The sequence below is a fragment of the Pseudochaenichthys georgianus genome, chromosome 21 (assembly GCF_902827115.2).
Source record: "Pseudochaenichthys georgianus chromosome 21, fPseGeo1.2, whole genome shotgun sequence".
Lineage (NCBI taxonomy): Eukaryota > Metazoa > Chordata > Actinopteri > Perciformes > Channichthyidae > Pseudochaenichthys > Pseudochaenichthys georgianus.
In genome coordinates, this window is record NC_047523.1 from 39,405,799 (window position 1) to 39,427,949 (window position 22,151).

A 22,151-nucleotide genomic window follows, 5' to 3' on the forward strand; every position below is an offset into this window, starting at 1 on the left:
ATTTAAAGCTTATGAAATATAATAAATCAGCGGATGAATTAAACATATCATACCATACCCTATATAAAGTATTGATACCAAACTGTGTGAATAATAATACATAGTTACAACGTCAAATATGTTTTCTTTAAAATGCCTCACAGGTTACATCTTTATATATTTGTATAGTTATACAGTCTCTATGCTTACATCCAACTAATCATATTTTGCAGAAATTAAGTAAAACATTAAGTTGTAACAATTGCTGGGAGCTGAGAGAATTGCTGGTATATGTATTTTGGTCTTCCCCAGATACAACTTACATACATACATGCATACATACTAACTTAAAACGTGTGGAGTAAATATAATAAGATAAGATAATAAGTACTTTATTGATCCCAATTTGGGAAATGTTTGTGTTGCAGCCGCATACAAAGACATGGCATTGTACAATACAAATTAAAAGACAATAAATAAACAAGAAAGTAGAAAATATTCATGTTGAATTTACAAATGAACAATAACAAGATATAAAGCAAGATATTATATATACAGATGGAATATATCTCACTTTACATTACAACATTAGTTTACAAATCCTTAAACACTTTTGCCGTAATTTTATTCCTATCATTTACACCTTGTTTTAGGTTTTTTTCTCAAAGTCACACCAAGAGCCCAAATAAAGGGAAAAGAATGGAAGAAAACCAAAATGTAAATACAATCATCCACTGTGCAACTGTATTTATTTCTCAATAAAATGCAAACATCTCTAGATTTATGTCTTTATTATTTAATTTCTTTATGAATTCCTTAATGTACCCATTATAATGTGTCTGTGTGGCTAAAGACTTAATATGGTATGATACCAAAATGACTGTATCTAAGAAACTCCAAGGAGCACTGTATGTGATATATAAACACAAGTTGTATAAAGATATATATGTTAAAACACTCAGAACAAATACATTTTAATTCACAAGTAACGCTAAAGTACCTTAAATGTAAGAAAAATATTCACGGGGTGGCAAGAGGGTGGCAGGAGATTTTGAGCGGTGGCATCCCCTGGCAGAAGTATATGCTGATTTAATCGCAGTCATATCAATCAATGTTAACTTGGAAATCCACAATATTGATACTTTAACTCAATAACATAGGTGACATTATTGTGGCACATCAGTAAAGCCTTAAATATAAATATAAGGTGGCAGACATAATTTAATGAATTTTAACTGAACAATAACTGAATGAGTGTGTTTCACTCTTAGACCAGCAGGGGAACCAAATCTATGCAGAATGCTGCAATAAGTACATTAATTAACAGTCTCATCGATGTTTGTCTGAATGAATATGATAATATTAACAATCATATTATTCCTATCAGCTGTCAATCACTGTTATGATTCACATATTCAGTGTTATTATTTAATAAACTATATATTTTGGAGGAGTTAATGATGAATGTTCTTCAAGATGCTCACCCTCCTTCAAATAGGAAAGACAAGTAATTACGATCATATATCAAAATTCAAAAGATTCAAAGGAACAGTTCAGCGCCCCACAACTTTACTGCAAACAGTTACAACCTTGACTTTACATCAGAAAGAACACACATTAAAGAAGTGACTAACTGCATCAGTTATTATCCAGTGGAATACCCATACTGGCGTAGTTAAATCAAAGTGGTTACTTTTTGTTTGGCTGGGCAGTGTAGTTTTACACACCGTCTTATTTGACTTTCTCAGGACTTAAAACAGTTTTTTGGGGGCAGACCCCCACAAAGAAAAAATATATTTACACACGTAAGTTCATCATCTTAACAGTTTGTTATGCTCATCGAGTCATCCGTGTGCAGAGCATCAAGGCACGCCTATAAAAGCCTCTACACACCAAACTGACACCAAAGAACACCAAAGAACACGTCCCGACGGAACGTCAGCTCACGTCAGCTCACGTCGCCTCACGTCTCCTGCATCTCGGCCATGTTTCGCACTGGAACACACCGCAAAGACTTCAGCCGATGGCCAGGTTGCACGTACGAACTGCACATGCGTGAGTGGCAATAACTCTCCTTTCGTGACATTTCGCTCTCTCAAAAGTCTTCATGCGCCAATGAGCAACTCTCATAGGAATGAACGAGGTCCCGCCTCCCACGCTGCATTCAGTTCTTATTATACATCTATGAGACTGTGTGATACACCGAGAGAAGAAGAACAGACTGCGTGATATAAACAAACAACAAATAGTGTTTGCGTAGCTCACGGGGCTTTCACGAACCTGTGTCGAGAGCTGGAGTTAAATGAAATCTCAGATTTGCCTTCTTAATCGTTTGTTTGGGTCACTCACTTCTGTTTAGCTTCTAATGCACTGATTCGCTAAGCTGAACAGCCAATCAGAGTGATTCATTTGGCCGACGGCCCTCCGATTCAACATGTCGTATCGGCGGCGGAAGGTGTTGGCACGGCTGAAAAGACACAACGGTGCGCGGCGGTGCGACCAATCTGAGTAGGGTGACACGACGCTCATCGGCGGCACGACATCTATCGACGCCGATAATTGGCTCGGTGTGTAAGAGCCGAGGCTTAACAGCTGAATGCGGCGATTACCATCTTGTTCAGCAAAACGCCTCACAAACGTATTAAGATCTAAAGCTTTAGTGCGTTTTGATTCAATGCTGAGTACAGCCAAACTTGACAGTCTCTTCTCTGTCATTGTAGACCGCAAATACCTCATTCCTGTCTACTTCGGTCCGAATGCTTCTCGTGTTGCGCCGTCCCGTTCAAATGAAATCGCCGCCAATCATATTTCCACGATCGCGCCAGGGCCGGGGGAGGGGTTACAAGACTTGAATCTTGTGCTGCATTCACTTGCACTGGGACATTAGAGACTTTCTCTCATAAATGTCCGATGAGCAGCAACTTTTCTTTCAAAACAAAGCTGCCAACTGGGGTGGCAAGGCCTATTTGTAGGGTTGCAGTTGCCACCCCATGCCACCCCGGTAGATCCGCCTCTGACTGCAAAGTATGCTGATACATGGACAGAAAGACTCACGTTTACAGTAGCCTACGGTGCATGCACATCAGTTTTAATTCAATTTTTTTTTATTACAAATATGTTTTCAAACTAGGTTTAAAAGTAAATACCACCACCTGCTGTAATGGATACTGTAGTGTAGATGGATGCTGCTCTGGTTATGTCACAGACACTCAGAGGTGCTGCGGCAGGGGATTCAGGTAAGAGGGTGGGCGGATGCTAACTGTGGTCGTTTGTTGCTAATGCCGTACAACCCACAAATTATGTCAAAGATTAATTTTACGTCACGTATGAACCCGAAACCTAACTTGCCCATTTCTTTTGCGGCTTCCACATGTTTGGATCAGGAGGGAAAGAGAGACAGTCTACCTCTTTTCCTGAAACTTTGTCAGTCTCTTAAAACACAGGGGAGTCATATATATTCAATACATAAAAAAGTGCATTTTGCACAATAGAGGACTTTTAGAGCATGTCACAGTAGAGGAACAAAAGATAAATATGAACCTGAAAATGAGCAGAATAGGGCCCTTTTAAAAGTAAAATATGTTTTTCTTTTGTTTACTGTGCGTAATTTCTTTTACAAATTACACTCAGCTGTGTGTGTGGAATTCGGTAAAAGGAGAATTGAAAAGAAACTAAAATGATTAAAGAAACATATATTGTAGGGCCAAACCTACAAAACATGTCTGTGAAGTTTTTTGCTTAAAATACCAAACAGTTCCCCCATTGTAGTCATGCCTCATACTGCTCAAACCCCTCTTTTGCAGCCCTGTTAGAGAAACGCGGATTTTGGGTCCTTAGCTTGAAAAAAAGAAAGAGGAGGCGGAGCTAATGCCTGATCAGAATTCTACCGGAGATAAAGTTAAATTCGGCTGTGATAAAACGCCATCCTGTTCTAAACCACATCAAGGATTATTTCTGAAACAGTATGGATCTCAAATGCTTTTCCTCTTGCGGGTTTATCACAAGGTGAGTTCTTTTTTTATTTCCTGCTTTTTAAACACACGTGCTCTCCAGCACAGATTAGCTCTGAGTGTTAGCGAGGCGTGCTAATGTAAACAAAGACGTCCAAAACACGTCAGGCATTGTTTCTGATAGCAACTTTCAAATATGTATCTGCTCGTTGTACCCCCATTTTTAAAAAGATTTGGGTACGGAGGAAAAGAGAGAGGGTTTTATTTTCCGACACTGCGTGAGTTTCCCGACGCACCGGGGACACATATTTATGTATAAAAGCCATCACAAAGTGCATTTTGCATGATAGGTCCCCTTTAAAGAGGCACAGTTATACTCAAACAATATTATCCAAAGTGTTTTTTTTTGTTATACCTTAAATATCATGGCTATCGTCCATACCAGTGTGTTGAAACACCCATATAAGAACGTTATAATAGTAACAGTGGCGGCTGTTCAGTATAGGGTGGCGCCCCCCCCCCCCCTCGGTGGAAATTGTTTGTTTTTTTCAAATTAATTTTCTATATATTTAAAATAAAAATGAACTAATTATCCTCAGAATGTATGTGTCTAAATTAGTGTTAATTTCGTTGACTAAAACTATGACGAAATATGTTCTTCAACGACCTTTTTTTCCATGACGAAAACGAGACGATGACGAGACGGTAACGACGGCAGTACACAATAACTGTAACGAAATCATGCAATATCGTTGACGAAAAGTGACGAGACGAAAATGTAGTTTGCTAAATAAAAACTATGACAAAATCTCTCTTTACTTTCGTTGACGAAAAATGAGGAGACGAAATATTATCAAAGATAACGTTACATCTCTGATAGTCAGTTTTTCTCCCAGCAGTTCCATTTCCGGTGCTGCGGCAGAGCAGCAGCTGTTTCTGTGCTGCGCGCGGCGGTAGATTTGAATTACACCGGGTAGCGGCACAATATGAACGGTCAGAAAGACTCGGGTCTAACTCATGGTCTAACTAACCTTATTTAACAGAAAATAAAATGGCAACAACAGGGCTTGGGAGCAGTGGTCGCGTTAACCGAATACCCCCCCGTCAGCGCGAGTGAGTGATACATTGTGCACTCGACGGGTAATAATGGATTATGACGGAAATGTTACAATCCTGTCCGTCTAAATGACTGACAACGAAAAAGTCTAAAGCCACCACTGCTTGGGAGAAAGAAACGATGTGATATTTGGGCCCATTTTCGCTACAATGAGGCGGAGAAAAAAAGCGAATGCATTGTTTTATCAGAAGGGAAGCAATGTGGCCATAACACAGCCGGTAAAAACACCACAAACCTGACCAGATACTCTCTGCAAAGCTGTATTCTTAAATCATTCAACCTGTGTTTTTCATCAAATAAGGACAAGATAATCTTATTTATTTATATACTAGAATGACAAATTATTGGTTTTGGCTAGACTAGTTTGACTGAAATGTTCTATATAATCTGATGACTAAAAAAGACTCAACAGTTTTCATTGACAAAAAGTAGACTAAAATAATTAGTTTTCTTTGACTAAAATAAGACTAAAATGATCAGACTTTTAGTCGACTAAATCTTGACTAAAATGTTTACTGTTTTAGTCGACTAAAATAAGACTAAAATGCTCAGACTTTTAGTCGACTAAAACTTGACTAAATAAAAACAGGATGAAGGTGACTAAATATGACTAAAACTAAAAAGGAAATTTAACACATGACTAAGACTAAAACTAAATAAAAAAATGGCTGACGAAATTAACACTAGTCTAAATGTACAATAATGTTTATATATTATATCTAAACTATTATTACAGTATGTTTCATTACCCTCTCTCGTCTGGGGCGCCCACTTTCTAGCGCAAACAAGGCATCAGAGCAAAGAGGAAAACATTAGTTTCTTTGTGCCTAAATTCTGCTGGGTCATATATTGCACCTCAAACCACAAATAAATCCTGAGTCACGGTCTCTTTACTTTACTTTACTAAAGGACTTTAAAAGAAAGGATCTAATTCATAAATCACAGTCTCAGTGTCTTACTGCTGCCTGCCACCCCCCATCGGCAGACCGACCAGACATCGACCACACTATTGATTTAAATTGAACCATAAAGAGGCCGATCAACGATCTCCATCCATCCATCCATCCATCTTCTCCCGCTTATCCGTGGTCGGGTCTCGGGGGTAGCAGTTCCAGCAGAGAGCCCCAAACTTTCTTTTCCCTGGTGACATCAACCAGCACTGACTGGGGGATCCCAAGGCGCTCCCAGGCCAGCGAAGAGATATAATCCCTCCACCTGGTCCAAGGTCTACCCCTTGGTCTCTTCCCAGCTGGACGTGCCTGGAACACCTCCCTAGGGAGGTGCCCAGGTGGCATCCTAACTAGGTGCCCGAACCACCTCAACTGGCTCCTTTCGACGCGAAGGAGGAGCGGCTCAACTCCGAGTCCCTCCCTGATGACCGAAATTCTCACCTTATCCCTAACGGCCCCTACACACGGCGGCGTGCGTTGCCGCTTGGCGGTGGGCGTGTCTTGGGTTTGGGGAGTCAATGCGAGCAGCCCGTCCAACAACCAACCACATGAATGTCCCGCCCCGGACACACAAAGCAAAGCATTCATGCTACATCCATGCTGGCTAAATATACTGTCTATGCTGCTAGCTGTCCATTCAAACGAAATACATTGGATATAAACTCCCCAAACAAGCGAAAACCTACCAGTTTCCCCCACTGCCTCTGCCACCTCCCCCCATGCCTGGCTCCTCCGGTTTGTATCCCTGTATGTAAAGAGGGACTGGTCATAGAGTACCGGGTGATTCCCTACCGCCACGATAATGTTCTCCTCCTTTTGTTGACATATGGGAAATAACTGCGGTCTGGCTCTCCCAACATACACCCGGTTTGATTGGCTAGTGCTTGTACTGTCAGATTTACATACGAGGGATTTGATTGGCTGACGCCTCCGTCGAGGCGGCAAAAGTAGAACATTGCTCTACTTTTGCAGCGAGCACCTCGAGAGAAGCTACGCTTTGCTCCCACAATGCAGTTCGGCGAATCGTGACGTCACCCCATTCAAAGTGAATGGGCAGAAGCGTTGAAGCGGCAACGCACGCCGCCGTGTGTAGGGGCCGTTAGGGAGACACCAGCCACCCTGCGGAGAAAACCCATCTCGGCCGCTTGTATCCGCGATCTCGTTCTTTCGGTCATGACCCATCCTTCATGACCATAGGTGAGGGTAGGAACGAAAATGGCCTGGTAGACAGAGAGCTTTGCCTTCTGGCTCAGCTCCCTTTTCGTCACAACGGTGCGGTAAAGCGACTAGTCCATAGTGGCGAAGGTGGCTTCGTCACTATGGACTGACGGCTTCAGGCCGGGTGATATGGCACTTTGTTGGCGTGATTGCACAGTATAGGTTGTCTGTGGCTGATGATTGTGTGCACCTGGTGTCCTGTGTTGTCTCCTCCCCCCTCACCTGTGTCTTGTTGTGATGATTGGAGTGTGGGTATTTAGGCTCTGTTGCCCTGTCTGTTGAGAGGGCTGTGTGTGTGTGTGAGATCCTTGTGGCTGCAGGATGGGTGAAAGGAGAACCGCAGATTGAGGCGGTGAACTTTGTGCCCATGTTTTTAATAAATGCCCACGCCAGGTTATATTTTTGGACGTTCTGCCTCTGCCTCCTTGCTTGGTCGGGCCGCTCAATTGTCAGCTTCACAACGATCTCTAATAACATTATTTAATAGTTTGCCTAACTGACCATCCTAACTGGGCTCCTTGTAGATAAAAAAAGGGCTGGTATTATAAACATTTTGATGTGAAATATGTAAAATCCATTCAAATGACAGCAAGCGTTTTTACCCAAAAGGGGCGTGGTCTTGCATAGAGGGAAAGTACCCAGATCGTTGCTCTCCTCTATTTAGATGTAACTACTAGAAGTCATCATCTGGGGTTATTTTTCAAATGTTTCTTCTGGTGGGGCATGTATAAATGTAAAACAATAGTATGGTATGTCTGATAAGGCAAGTGTGAAAGAAATTACAGTATAGTATGTCAAACATTTCATGAAAGAAGTAACAAAATACAAGAATCCTGCAAAAAAAATTAAAAGGCGTCTAAGGGTTGAATACTTTATTGAGACCTCTCGATGAAATACACACTGTATCTGTCGAGTTATTTTTGCACCTTTAAGCACACAGTCACTTCCTCCTACAGTAGTGAGGCATTCACAGAACCATATGAAAAGCCAGACATTCGAGAAAACACAAAGTGTCTCACAATCTTAACCCTCAAAAGTTTCCAGGATGTGTCAGTGTGGAGAGAGCCAATCCAACGGCAGCATTACATTCCAACTGGCACTAGATCTTTGCATAAAACCTGGTGAAAAACAAAAAACAATATCATAAGAAATGAAAACAAAATATGGTAAAATGTGGAGCTGCTAAAGGCTCCAGGCTACATTAGCCACTACCAACAAATACACATTAAAGTGACTGATTTAACTGCGACTGAGTGGCTTTGTGGGTAATGTAGGCAAGTGTTGACTGCGAATTTGATGGTGTCACTTGAGTACAAAGCCACAACTGTGAAATTATCTTTGAAATAAATAGTTTTTGGGATTGAAGAGATCAACTTCATTTGCTTATGCTAAACATGTAGCTAGCAGGGGTTAGCTTCTCTTAGCAGGAAGTCAACCGAGGTGCGAAGTAACCAAGTACATTTACTCAAGTACTGTACTTCAGTACAACTTTGAGATACTTTTATTGTACTTGAGTATTTCCATTTTATGCTACTTTGTACTTCTACTCCACTACACATAGTTGTAGTTACTCTGCAGATGTGGATGAATGATGTGAAATCTAACCAAGTGTTGAATCAGACTTTAGTTCCACCTGGAGCAAATCCACAAGCTACCCTGCAGTCTACAAAGTCATTCAGACTAGCTGCACCTTTACACGTGAAGAGTTCACGTGTCTGAGAAACGATGGTTGTTACCAAGTGGCTGAATAGGACTACAGAAGTTGTCGAGGCCGTTGAACGTCATTACGCCGAATACGTAGACACTCCTCTAAGTTAGTTTCTGCTCTGCTTGAAAGCAAGTCCCTGCCTCCTGCAAACTGTTCAAACAAACGCTTCAACTCGTTCCATTTAGAGTCTGTGTGTTTGAATATGGATCTTAAGTTGGCGTGACGTTGAAGCAGCGACCCTGCTGTAGTTCCTTTATAGCATAACGTTAGCATTTTGCTTCCGGCGACTAGATTTATGATTCGAAAATGATAAAAGTAGGATAGACATGTGGAGATTATCTGGCTGAACAAAACGTGATCCGTCTCTTAAATGTGTCTCAACCGCAGACCTTATTTCCAGATATTTTCCCAAACCCTAGCGTTTTTGTCGAGGGAACCAGAAGGAGTTTACTTCCGGGTTTTAGGACACGTCACTGTGGCTCTCTATTGACTGCAGTATCTTTGGGGGTGTGGTCTTACTCGGGACTTGACCAAAAAGCAACAAAACTGAGAAGTTACTTGGGTATTCGACTAAATTACTTAGTTCTTGCTTTCCGTAAGTTATGTCTTTTAAACAACAATGTTCAAAAATATTTTAATGGCATTGAATATGTAACAAGCTTTAAATTATACTTACATTCAGAAAGCGTAACTTTCCCATGAGTGCACCGGGCTTTAGAAAACTTATCAAAAAACGTGCCATGCGTGGAACATTCCAAATTCTCTTCTTCACCATCATATATAAATCTGACTCCAACAGATTTTACGTGAGAAAGTTCATCAGTGTCCACAGAACAGAAGGTGGCTGGAAAAAGAAACAACATGTTTATTTACACAGCCAAGTTCTCTGAATGTTAGAGTGCACTTGTTTTTACCTTTGCAGGTGGGTGCTTCGGACCACGTGCCATCGCTGTAACATACCACCATCTTCGGACCCACTCGTTCGTAATGAGCAGCGCATTGGTACCGCAAACTCCTTCCAGTGTTTTCCACAACGTCACCGTCAGTAACCAGGGGGCGAGCTCCACAGGTGTCGACTGAAATATATTTAATTTTTTTGTTATTTCAGAAATACTTATTTCAAGATGCCATAGCAGAGTAAATCACCTCAAATGTAAAACCTTCTTTGTCATTTTAACTGTTGTTCATTTGTGTCAACCAGTACAATTGTAATGTCAAACATATTGTATGAGGGTTATGTTATACTATAACAGTCCTATTACATTTCTCATACAAATCCAAGCCTACCTCTGGAGACAGGTTTCGTCGTAGTAATGTCCCCCACACCTGCAGAACCACCATGTCCAGTAGAAGAAGAACAAAAAAAAATACATTTTAAAATGTTTACTTTTATGAATCACAAAATATGGTGGTTTTCTTTGAACAAAAGTTCCCTGGTCTCTCACCAAAATGCAGTTTTGGATTATATATCTGTTATTTAAATTAAACATGTTTTAATAGTTCTTGGTCTTTTTTACTACTTGAGGGCAGCAGAACAGCACTGGCATATTATCACCTCATACATTGAATATGGTGGATTTGTGAGAAAAAAGTGGCCTATTTACACAGTCAGCTGACACAGAGCAACATGAACATTAATTTCAACAATTCTTAGCAGAGTATTTTTATTGTGGTAGTTCAATAAGAAATAGATAAATGCGCTAACAGTAAAAATAAAGAACTATCAGCAAGGTGACAAAAATGTGAAAAATGCTGATTTACATTTTTCACTACACACGTTCACAGATACTCATCAAGTATGGAGGGAATGAGTCCTAAAACATGGAATTAGTTAGCATTTTACCACTTGATGGGTTAGATTTTCACGTTTTGTCCTTTGACAAAAAATGCATCTGATATTACCCCACTGGCAGTGAATATCCGAAGCTTTTATGTGTCATAAAAATGGTGGATGATAACAAGAGGCTAAATGCGACTACTAAACGCCATCCAGCTGGACATTAGCCGCCTTTAGCTTAGCGGTTGTGACACGCAGCTATGCAACAGTGATGTAGCTTGTAGTTTATGAGGTGTGATTTGTGCCAAAGACTGAACTAACTGAACAGCCAATCGTGTCGATCGTCGCCTACAATGCCGTGAGAGAAGTAACGTGGCACTCTCGTCGCCACCCCTCTCGTCTGAGAAGCTACGTGACGTCTGCGTCTGAAGTTACTTTACTTTGGTAGTTATCACCAAACAACCCAGTAATGTTACAGCTACGTAGCTGCTGTTCAAGCGAGACTCTATTTCAATATAGTTTTGGTATTCAAATAATGTTACACCTCTTGTATGCCCTGAACGCCGAAACAACCACAGACAAGAATATATATTTGTAATGATCAAAATGATAACAAAGGCTGAAAAACCAGGAGAAGCCTGTCTTCCCTTGGTCTCCAGGAGAAAACGCCACTGCATCACCAAGTTTTCATATACTGCTGAGAAAGGCTGTACAAAGACCTGAAACGATGTGCTGCAATGTCTGTGTATTTGTGAAGAATGCCAAGTAAAAGAAGAAAGTAATAACTCGTCTTGATACATTACTTTATTTCGTTATTTTCCCCCTTCATTTGAGAAACACTATGATTTATTATGTTTGTGTTAGACACACACCATTACTGAATTAATTCTAAAACCAAGAATAAAACAAAAATAGGGAGCCCTGGCTCAAAGACGGACAAAACAAGGACACCCCACTTGATTATTTTCCAATTACAGTATATTTACAACCATTGCGATTTTAATCAGGCCATTAAGAAGCCGTCATCAGCTGTTTCCAATGTAAGGCAGATGGGCGACTGTAGCTACGAGTGCGGTCTTCTTTCAACCAGAAGGTCGTGAGTTCGATCCCAGCCCATGTAGTCAACATGTCGATTAATCCTTGAGCAAGATACTTGCAGTATAGACAGCAGTATCTTTAGGGGTGTGGTCTTGCTCGGTTAATGAATAATTATAATCAAAACATATCATATATATTATTCTGAAATGGACCAATCTGCAGAATGACTACTTTTACTTTTGGTACTTTAACTATATTTTGATGCCAACACCTTTTTCTTGAAGAACATTTTGAATGCAGGACTTGTAACACTCTGGTATTTCTACTTTTACTCAAGTACAAGATTTGAGTACTTCCCCCACCTCTGGAAGTAAATACTATCTGCTTAACTGTCTGGCAACCATTGCGAATGTTATCAGGCCTTTAAGAAGCCGCCATCAGCTGTTTCCAATGTAAGGCTTCAACAGGGGCACACTGCACCCTCACACAGCCAACACTATGAACGGTTTACAGATGTATACATTTTAGCTACGTTAGATTGAGCAAGTTAGCATTTCACCACTTCCGGTTCCTCAACCAAAAAGCAATTGGATTTCTCCATAGGATTTTGGAAAATAGCTGGAAATAAGGTCTGAGGTTGAGACACATTTAAGAGACGGATCACGTTTTGTTCTACGACATTAAATCCATCAGCAGTGACCCCGCTGGTGATTTCTGAAGAGTCGACGTGTCTGAAAAACGATGGTTGTTACCAAGTAACAGGTAAACACTCCTCTACATTTGTTTCTGTTCTGCTTGAAAGCAAGTCCCTGCCTCCTGCAAACTGTTCAAACAAACGCTTCAACTTGTTCCATTTAGAGTCTGTGTGTTTGAATATGGATCTGAAGTCGGCGTGACGTTGAAGCAGCGACCCTGCTGTAGTTCCTTTATAGCATAACGTTAGCATTTTTCTTCCGGCGACTAGATTTATGATTCGAAAATGATAAAAGTAGGATAGACATGTGGAGATTATCCGGCTGAACAAAACGTGACCCGTCTCTTAAATGTGTCTCAACCGCAGACCTTATTTCCAGATATTTTCCCAAATCCTAGCGTTTTTGTCGAGGGAACCAGAAGGAGTTTACTTCCGGGTTTTAGGACACGTCACTGTGGCACTCTATTGACTGCAGTATCTTTGGGGGTGTGGTCATACTCGGGACTTGACCAAAAAGCAACAAAACTGAGAAGTTGCTTGGGTATTCGACTAAATTACTGCACTTTCACTATCCGACGTGTTTATGATGCGCCAGTGGAGGTCATAAATGTGCGTCTGCTGCTGTGGGGAAACTAGAAACTACAGTTTTCTATACAGCGGACGACAACATGGATGTTCAATAAGAACGAGGGACTCATCTAGAGACTCTGCACCGTGCTCTGATGCTGCTGCTTTGCTTTATGAACGTGGACAACAGAGAAACATATTCTTCAAGACCAAAGTTGGAATTGAAATAAAAAAGGAAAGTGAAACTTATGCTCGTGTATGAACTAAAGATCTTAAAATCAATACAGATGTATTTATTATAAACGTTAGTCCTTAACATCTATCTCTGTGTATATCACCATTCAAACATCTTTTAAAAGTTGAACAAACCCCACACAGCTCAGTGAAATGTTGACTTTATTTGATCATTTCAGTAAAAATTAACGTTCATATTTCTCTTTTTGATTATAATACTGACGAACGTTGAAAACAAAGCACTTTGGCAACTTACCACCTACGTTTTCAAATGCTTAATAAGCACCGTAACTTTCATGATATCATTTCTCGGTCATAATCGGTTGTTTCCGTGAACGGCCGACTGTTGAGTGATGGCAAATGCTGCGGCTGCAATGCATTGTGGGGCAGCATTTCCTCCTCTCCTTTCGGTTAGGGAGGTCCAGCGGTTCCTAAGCTAAAGGAGGTTATAAAGGAAGTTTGAAACCTCCTTTCCTTTCATCTAGAGAATTGGAACGGCACTTATCATGGCTGCCACCGAGGGACTTCCGGGTCATTTCACTCCGTTAAGAAGGTTCCTAAGCTAAATGGACTATTGGACTGCAGCCTAAGTCTTTTAAACAATAATGTTCACAAACATTTTAATGGCATTGAATATGTAACAAGCTTTAAATTATACTTACATTCAGAAAGCTTAACTTTCCCACGAGTGCACCGGGCTTCAGAAAAATGGAAAACAGAACTGGAACATTCCAAATTCTCTTCTTCACCATCATTTATATATCTGACTCCAACAGATTTTATGTGAGAAAGTTCATCAGTGTTCACAGAACAGAAGGTGGCTGGAAAAAGAAACAACACGTTTATTTACACAGCCAAGTTCTCTGAATGTTAGAGTGGACTTGTTTTTACCTTTGCAGGTGGGTGCTTCGGACCACGTGCCATCGCTGTAACATACCACCATCTCCGGACCCACTAGTTGGTATTGAGCAGCACATTGGTACCGCAAACTTCTTCCAGTGTTTTCCACAACGTCACCGTCAGTAACCAGGGGGGGAGTTCCACAGGTGTCGACTGAAATAGATTTAATTTTTTTGTTATTTCAGAAATACTTATTTCATGATGCCATAGCAGAGTAAATCACCTCAAATGTAAAACCTTCCTTTTCATTTTAACCGTTGTTCATTTGTGTCAACTAGTACAATTGTAATTTAAAACGTATTGTATACGAGGGTTATTATAATATCTAAAAGGAGAAAGGAATAAAATGTTGCTTTCAATTTCTTCATCCTTTTTGGAGCTGCTAAGATCCTGAAAGATAAAGCGGCTATTTCGCAATGGGATGTTGGTTTTAAGCATTTATTTTAGAAAGCCTAAACATTTTAGCTTTCTCAATTTTAAGGTAATTTGTTGTCTTCACAAGCAGATATATATATATATAATTCTAATCGACATTTAACAGATATAACAGTCCTATTACATTTCTCATACAAATCCAAGCCTACCTCCAGAGACAGGTTTCGTCACAGTGTCCCCCCCACCTGCAGAACCACCATGTCCAGAAGGAGAAGAAGAAAAAAAAATACATACAATATGTTCAATATGTTCAATATCTATAGTTTGATAGATATTACGAAGATGATTTAAGGTATGCGGCAGCCTCCATGTAAAGTTACGGGTTGAAAACAATATTTCCGGTCTTGACGTTTTCATAATAAAACCAATGATCAAATGATTTAACAGTGATATCTGCAGTACTCATCCACTAAAAAACATCAGTTTATCCTTGTTAATTATACGACATTTATTGGTTTAAATTGTTGTGACGGGGTTCTATTTGTCCGTTCACAAACACTGGCCTAGTCGGTTGGGTTATACGCTCCAAGACTTTATTTATACAAAAAAAAATAGCGAACCAGCATAAGTTAGACAACAAAATAAAATCCACAAACAGGCCATCCATCACTTTCAAATAATATATATCCAGACAAATTCAGAAGTGTCTAAATAGAGTTGAATTCCCTTACCATGCAGCACTTGTGGATTCCAAACCAGGAGAAAAACTCCAAGATATCTCACGCACATTTTGTCAGGAATGAAATAATGATGCCAAAAGGGTTTCAGTTAAGATCAGAACCAGTTAATAATTGTTGAGGGCGATCAGACAAAAAGCAAAGAAGTTAGGAAATAGTAAACATTCAGCTGAGTTACGGTCATCATGCTGTACACACAAACCGCCTCCGTGGACTTCAGTCGGATCGGGCGCATTTTACAAAAACACGATTTTATCATTATCCTGCTTTGGTTAACACATTTCTTTTTTTTACCAAATTAAATCCTCCTCCAATATTTATATTCCAATAGGAGTCATTTGGGGAGGCTCTTGGGGAAAAAGGTTGGGAACCACTGATCTAATGTACGGTATGACTAAATTACCTCCATCTGCTCCTGGTGTGACTGGTTATGATTCAAGACGTGCACTTTTATATACGTGTTGGTTCGGCAGCTGAAGGCCCATCAACACAACAACACATAGTTCAGATGCTAGTTTGCCAGAAACACTGTAAATATTTATTGGAAATTTGAGTTTTCTGTTTTGAAAATGTGTTTTGTTGTGACACCATGACAACCGGAAGAAGCTCACGAAAGAACATTACTCATACAATAAATCCATGCACACAAAGGGAGATGTGTTTGATGCTAAATGTTTTTTTGCTTAAACGACAGAGGAAGAAGATGAAGAAGACCCTTTATGTATCCCCACTCAGATTTTTCTTTCACACACACAGTACAAGTATTTAGGTGCACATGAGCATGCATTTTTGTGTTGTACAAGACGCAGTACAAATACACACAGGTGAACACAAGCGCATGCATTTTGAAGAGGTCCAGAGCGGAGAAGCAGCAAGTCAGTCCTGTGCCAGGGAGCAGTTGGGGGTTCGGTGCCTTGCTCAAGGGCACGTCAGCAGGGCCCAGGAGGTGAACTGGCATCTCTCCAGCTATTAGTCCACTCCGTGCTTTATTTGGTCCAACTGGGACATGGACCGGTGACCCTGCGGTTCCAAGGCCAAGTCCTTACAGACTGAGCCACTGCCGCCATGTTATAGGTTTTAACTGGCCTCCTCTCACTTTGCAATTTAAGAAATACATAACAAAATGATAAACAATTACAAATAAAATACATTTAATAACTAAATAACAAGCCATGAATAAATAATAAAAACAATTGATTTAGAGTAACTTATAGGTGCTGTGAGATGCCCTGTCACAAATCATTTGCTTTCTGCTTCAAAGCATACAGATTTGCATTTTTTATTGATTTTAATTTCCTTATTCTTTCAAACTAAATACACATTTAAAATGCATTTGTGCACATGGAGATCCAGCAGAAGCCTTCCAGAGTTGAAGATGGACCTAAAAGCACACTATAAGACCGTGACTTCATGATCATGTGACTAAGAGCTCATCTGGACCATGATTATGCATCTATGTTTGCTTCACATGAATGTTGTTGAGGAATGTTTTGCTTAGGTATTCAACCTTTGACACAGATCATAATTTTCTCCTGTCACTGTCTCCTTTCCCATGGCAGGTCTACGGCCTTGGGTATTGCTGCTATCTCTCTTAAGGAGGAGCAGCTTGGGCGCATTGTTGTTGGCAGCTTATGACCGAGCACAAGCTGACATGAGATAGTTTACTGTTCAGGGACACCTGGAAGCCCTTTTTTTTAGGAACGTGGGTTCCCTGGCGCACGTTCTTTTCTATGGACGACAGCTCTAGTTAGATTCAGGGTCCATATTTGTTTAGTCTCGCTGATAAAGAATGTTGCTTATTACACTCCAAACTAGTTAAAACCTGGAGCTACAGGAGGGTTCTTCAGAACTGATTGTGGCATCTCAACCCTGTGGTCAACTCGTGGCCCATGACATGTCTTGTGAATTCTCCGGCCGAAGCTCCAAATAAACCGTCAGTGTTTGCCTTCAAAGCTCCAGCTCTCCTCGTGTCTCTCTGAGTCCTGACTCCAATTGCTTCAGAAGTTTCCCCCACAAATGTGTCCTTACAAAGGGTCCATCCTTTGACCTGTCTGTGTTTTTGTTATTTCACAACACTGACATCTGATCACAGTCTTCCGGGTAATCAATTTGAAATGTGGACTGTAAACAATATCATGGACTTTGTGGAAAACATTGTTTGAGCAATCCAATGAATCATTTTGGGGCTAAACACAGACCTGTGTTTTATGTAGAACATTCACCCTCCTCTTACGTCCATTCACTGCAGTGTGTACAATTAATTGTTGATATCAATCCTTATTAAAGATGCTTTTGTAAAACGTGACTGATCTGACTGCAGTACACAGAGCCTGTTTGTAAGTAGCCTACTGTCCATACCTGCCAAGCCTACCGATTTGGGCTGTAGTCTACCGCTTTTGACATATTTGTACCGCCTACCGACTTAGCTGGCTTTCCCTACCGATTTTCAATCTTCCCAAACTATAACAAATAAAAATGACTCTACATAGACACTGGACTCGACTTTTGGCGGATACCGTTTGCAACGTGTCTGTGATCGCATCATACAAACAGTCCTCTGTGTTTCTGAAAGAGAAACAGCGTGCAGAACGGGGGTAATGCTGCCTTTCCTCTGCACCCCCGGGGTTGATGGGTAATCACTCCCAAATGAGTATGGGAACAGAGACGAGGCATTTGAGTACTGCATGATTTCCCCGTTAGTATCAGTGTCTCGAAAACACATGTTGGTGACTGAAAGACATCCAGTGTTTGGTCTTTTCCTGACGCATCCTTCACCTACAGTGTCTCAACTAAAAGAGGACCACAAACACACACAAAATATAATACCATTTTGAGATTTGGGGATATTTATCTCCCATTCTTTCACTTTTTCTGACATTTTCAACACCAAACATGTCGTTAATGTCTCTGTTTAGTGAACTACAGCAATCTGAAAGCCTGTACATTATGTATATCACACTTTATCAGTAGACAAATGCAGGAAATGACTTTTTTAATGCAGTATTTTCTGATTTATCAAATCAAGTTTTATTTATATAGCACATTTATAAACGATTTTTGCTGTACATACACTGAACAAAAATATAAACGCAACACTTTTGTTTTTGCTCCAGGTGTGCCTTAGAATGGCCACAATAAAAGGCCACTCTGAAACGTGCATTTTTGCTTTATTGGGGGGGTCCGAAAACCAGTCAGTATCTGGTGTGAGGGGTAGGGTTAGGGTTAGGGGTAGGGTTAGGGTAATGTTGTGAATCGAGTGGCCTGTGTTCGTCGTCCATAACATACGCCTACCCATACCATAACCCCACCACCACCATGGGCCACTCGATTCACAACATTACCCTAACCCTAACACCAGATACTGACTGGTTTTCAGACCCCCCCAGACCCCCCCAATAAAGCAAAACTGCACGTTTCAGAGTGGCCTTTTATTGTGGCCAGCCTAAAGCACACCTGTGCAATAATCATGCTGTCTAATCAGCATCTTGATATGCCACACCTGTGAGGTGGGATGGATTATCTCGGCAAAGGAGAAGTGCTCACTATCACAGATTTTTTCAGATTTGTGAACAATATTTGAGAGAAATGGTTATTTTGTGTATATAGAAAATGTTTTGGATCTTTGAGTTCATCTCATGAACAATGGGAGCAAAAACAAAAGTGTTGCGTTTATATCTTTGTTCAGTGTATAATAAAAATAGCCTACAGTAGAGACACTTTACAGCTAATACAATAGCACAGATTGTTCAGAATATTAGTATGAGAAAAAACGACACCCTCTATCCTTGACCACCCCCGAGCATTGATCACCATCTCGATGGACATGCCAGTCGGGCTGAGGGATGGCACCAGCAACCGGGGCTCGGCCGACTCGGATATACGCCGTCGCGGACACTGGCGCGCAGTCGGACCTTTGGTCTCTGGAGGAGTTCCTGGCCTGCGGTTTCTCGCGGGACGACCTGCGACTCGTCAGCCTCAGCCTGTCGGCCGCCAACCGCTCCCCTATAGCCATCGAGGGAGCGTTCTTCGCTAGGCTCTCGACGACCTGCAGCGGGGGGCGTGTTACATCCTGCCGTTCCATGGTATACGTGAGCAGCTCAGTCTGGGCCATGTACCTCTCCTACGAGTCGTTGCTCAACCTCGGCCTCTTGCCCGTGAACTTCCCGTCGGACGATGTTGCAGGGGGGCCCAAGGACAGGCGTAGCCCTGACACGGCTGACACGCCAGACCAGCCCTTGTCCGTCAATGCGACGAGGTCAGCCAACGGCGGCTGCCTGGGGCCAGGTGACCCCCGGGACGCCCAGTGCTCATGTCTTCAGCGCACGGTCCCCCCGGCGCGCCCCGCAGCACTGCCGTTCCCTTGTACGCCAGAGAACAACAACCGGATGAAAGGTTGGCTACTCGGGAGATATGCCTCGTCGACATTCAATACTTGCCCCCATCGGGCACTACCATGCATGGAGGGGCCACCTATCGAGATGCACGTGGACCCCACAGCTACGCCTAAGGCATGCCACACCGCAGCTACAGTGCCTCTACACTGGCAGCGGAGGGTCCACGATGACCTCCTGCGGGACGAAGCCCTTGGGGTCATTGAACGCGTGCCATACGGCGAGCCAGTGGCATGGTGCCATCGTATGGTAGTCACTCGGAAGCACGACGGTTCCCCCCGCAGGACCGGGGACCTCTCCCCCTCAACAAGTTCTGCCAACGTGAGACCTTCGCCACTGAGTCCCCGTTCCACCTTGCACTCCGCATCCCGAAGGGCACCTGGAAGACCGTCACGGACGCCTGAAACGGCTACCACAGTGTCCCCCTGCGTGAGTCGGATCGCCACCTCACTACCTTCATCACACCCTTCGGCCGTTGGCGGTACACCAGGGCACCACAGGGTTTCCTGTCATCAGGGGATGGCTACAACCGTCGGTTTGACGCCGTCCTCTCGGAATATGAACGCAAGGAACGTTGTGTGGATGACACCATCCACTAAGACACCGACCTGGAGCAACACTGGTGGAGCACCATCGATTCCCTGATGCGTGCCGGCCGGTCGGGCATCGTGTTGAACCCGGACAAGCTTCAGTTCGCGGAGAGGTGCGTCGATTTCGCTGGCTTCAGGGTGTCGGAATCTACCATAGAACCGCTCCCGAAATACTTGGACGCCATCCGGGACTTCCCCACCCCAGACTCCACGACGGACATCAGGAGTTGGTTCGGCCTTGTCAACCAGGTGGCTAACTACGCCCAGTTGCGTGACACGATGGCTCCATTTAAGCCGTTCCTCAGCCCACGCTGTGTGTTCCTATGGTCCCCCGTTCTGGAGGAGGCCTTCCAGACGTCCATGCAAGCCATAATGGAGGCCATCCGCGAGGGCTTGGAGATCTACGACATGCAGAAGCGTACCTGCCTCCACCCTGACTGGTCCATGCGCAGTGTTGGGACTAACGCGTTACAAGTAACGCGTTACTGTAACGCCGTTATTTTTGGCAGTAACTAGTACTCTAACGCATTACTTTTTAAATTCAGTAACTCAGTTACCGTTACTACATGGTGCGTTACTCCGTTAGTTTTTTTATATAGTCAACAGCCAGGTGAACAGAGATGAGAACTGTACTTAAGTACAGTACTTGAGTAAATGTACTTAAATACTTCCTGTGTCACATGTGGAGATGGGCTGTGGGCGTGTTTGTGTTGTTTACTAACAAGACTATCATGGCGGCGGCGGAGCTCAAGTCTAGTTTCTCCACCTGGAGATATTCTCACTATTTCACTTTTGTCGAGCACAAAGAAAAGAACGTTTTAGTTAAATGTAAGTTGTGTCCCGGCGGGTCAAAGAGCCTATCTACTGCCCAAACCAGTCATTCAAATCTCTTAAAACATCTGCAGAAACAACATGCTGGGACGAAGCTAGTAGCTAAGACCACAGAGACTCAGCCGACGCCACTCCACCTGCACCTAAGCAACAGCGGCTGGATTTTAACCGAGGGACTGCTAGCCAGGGACAGGTCGATAAAGCCATTGCACGGTATGTTGTAGAACACATGCAGGCTATTGCTACAGTGGAGTCACCCGCTTTCAGGGAGCTAGTTAGCATGATAGCATGTCCGGGCGGCACACGGCATATGGGACGGAAAACTTTTTCCAACTACCTGGAGAAAGAATATACAAAAATGTAAAGCCAGCTAATATCGATGCTATCCAGATTGCATATAATGCATGTCAAGTTGATCAACAGATTGTATTATTCTCCAATGCAATAACAGTACTGAAATGAAGGCTAAGGGCATTAATATAATGGGAGCCCTTTTTTTAAGTAACTAAAACGTTACTTTTCACAGTAACGCATTACTTTCTGGTGTAAGTAATCAGTAAAGTAACTGAGTTACTTTTGAAATGAAGTAACTAGTAATGGTAACTAGTTACTGGTTTTCAGTAACTAGCACAACACTGTCCATGCGTGGCATTGGCTACTTCCTGCTCCAGCAACATTGTCACTGTGCCTCGGGCATACCGGACTGCTGTCCAGGAGGATGGAGGATCACCCTCGCGGGTTCGCGTTTCCTGTCCCCTGTGGAGCTGCGCTATGCGGCCGTCGAGGGAGAGGCCCTAGCTGTGGCCTGGAACAGACACGGTACTTCACGCAGCGGTCCGACAACCTCGTCGTGGTCACCGACCATAAGCCGTTGGTGAAGATCTTTGGCGACCGTACGCTGGATGAGATAACAAACTCGCATCTGTTTAGACTCAAGCAGCGCACCCTCCCATGGCGCTTTGACATTGTGCATCTGCCTGGCAAGAGCAACTATGCCGCTGATGCCACGTCGAGGCATCCTTCCCCCTCGGGCTCAGCGAACGGCCTCTCATTTGGGCTGCCGAGCGGGCCTGACGCCGTGGAGTCAGCACTCAT

General features: G+C 42.6%; 1 protein-coding gene across 1 annotated transcript; it reads right to left on the reverse strand.

The window, feature by feature from the left end:
- Window positions 1-8,071: 8,071 nt before the first annotated feature.
- LOC117466192 (E-selectin-like) lies at window positions 8,072-15,429 on the reverse strand. Its single transcript, XM_034109323.2, has 8 exons — window positions 15,239-15,429; window positions 14,717-14,752; window positions 14,124-14,285; window positions 13,895-14,053; window positions 10,210-10,248; window positions 9,837-9,998; window positions 9,599-9,766; window positions 8,072-8,332 (listed from the first exon to the last, which is right to left on the reverse strand). Exons 1-8 carry the CDS (start codon window positions 15,294-15,296, stop codon window positions 8,265-8,267), a joined length of 852 nt encoding a protein of 283 aa, XP_033965214.1. The 5' UTR covers window positions 15,297-15,429; the 3' UTR covers window positions 8,072-8,264.
- Between the last annotated feature and the right edge of the window lie 6,722 nt (window positions 15,430-22,151).

Bases quoted from the DNA above. Each gene is read 5' to 3' on its own strand.
- LOC117466192 (XM_034109323.2), bottom strand. From the start codon at position 15,296: ATGTGCGTGAGATATCTTGGAGTTTTTCTCCTGGTTTGGAATCCACAA. The intron at 14,286-14,716 runs GTAGGCTTGGAT...AATCTATTTCAG, and splicing joins GACGAAACCTGTCTCTGGAG to TCGACACCTGTGGAACTCCC. The intron at 9,999-10,209 runs GTAGGCTTGGAT...AATATATTTCAG, and splicing joins GACGAAACCTGTCTCCAGAG to TCGACACCTGTGGAGCTCGC.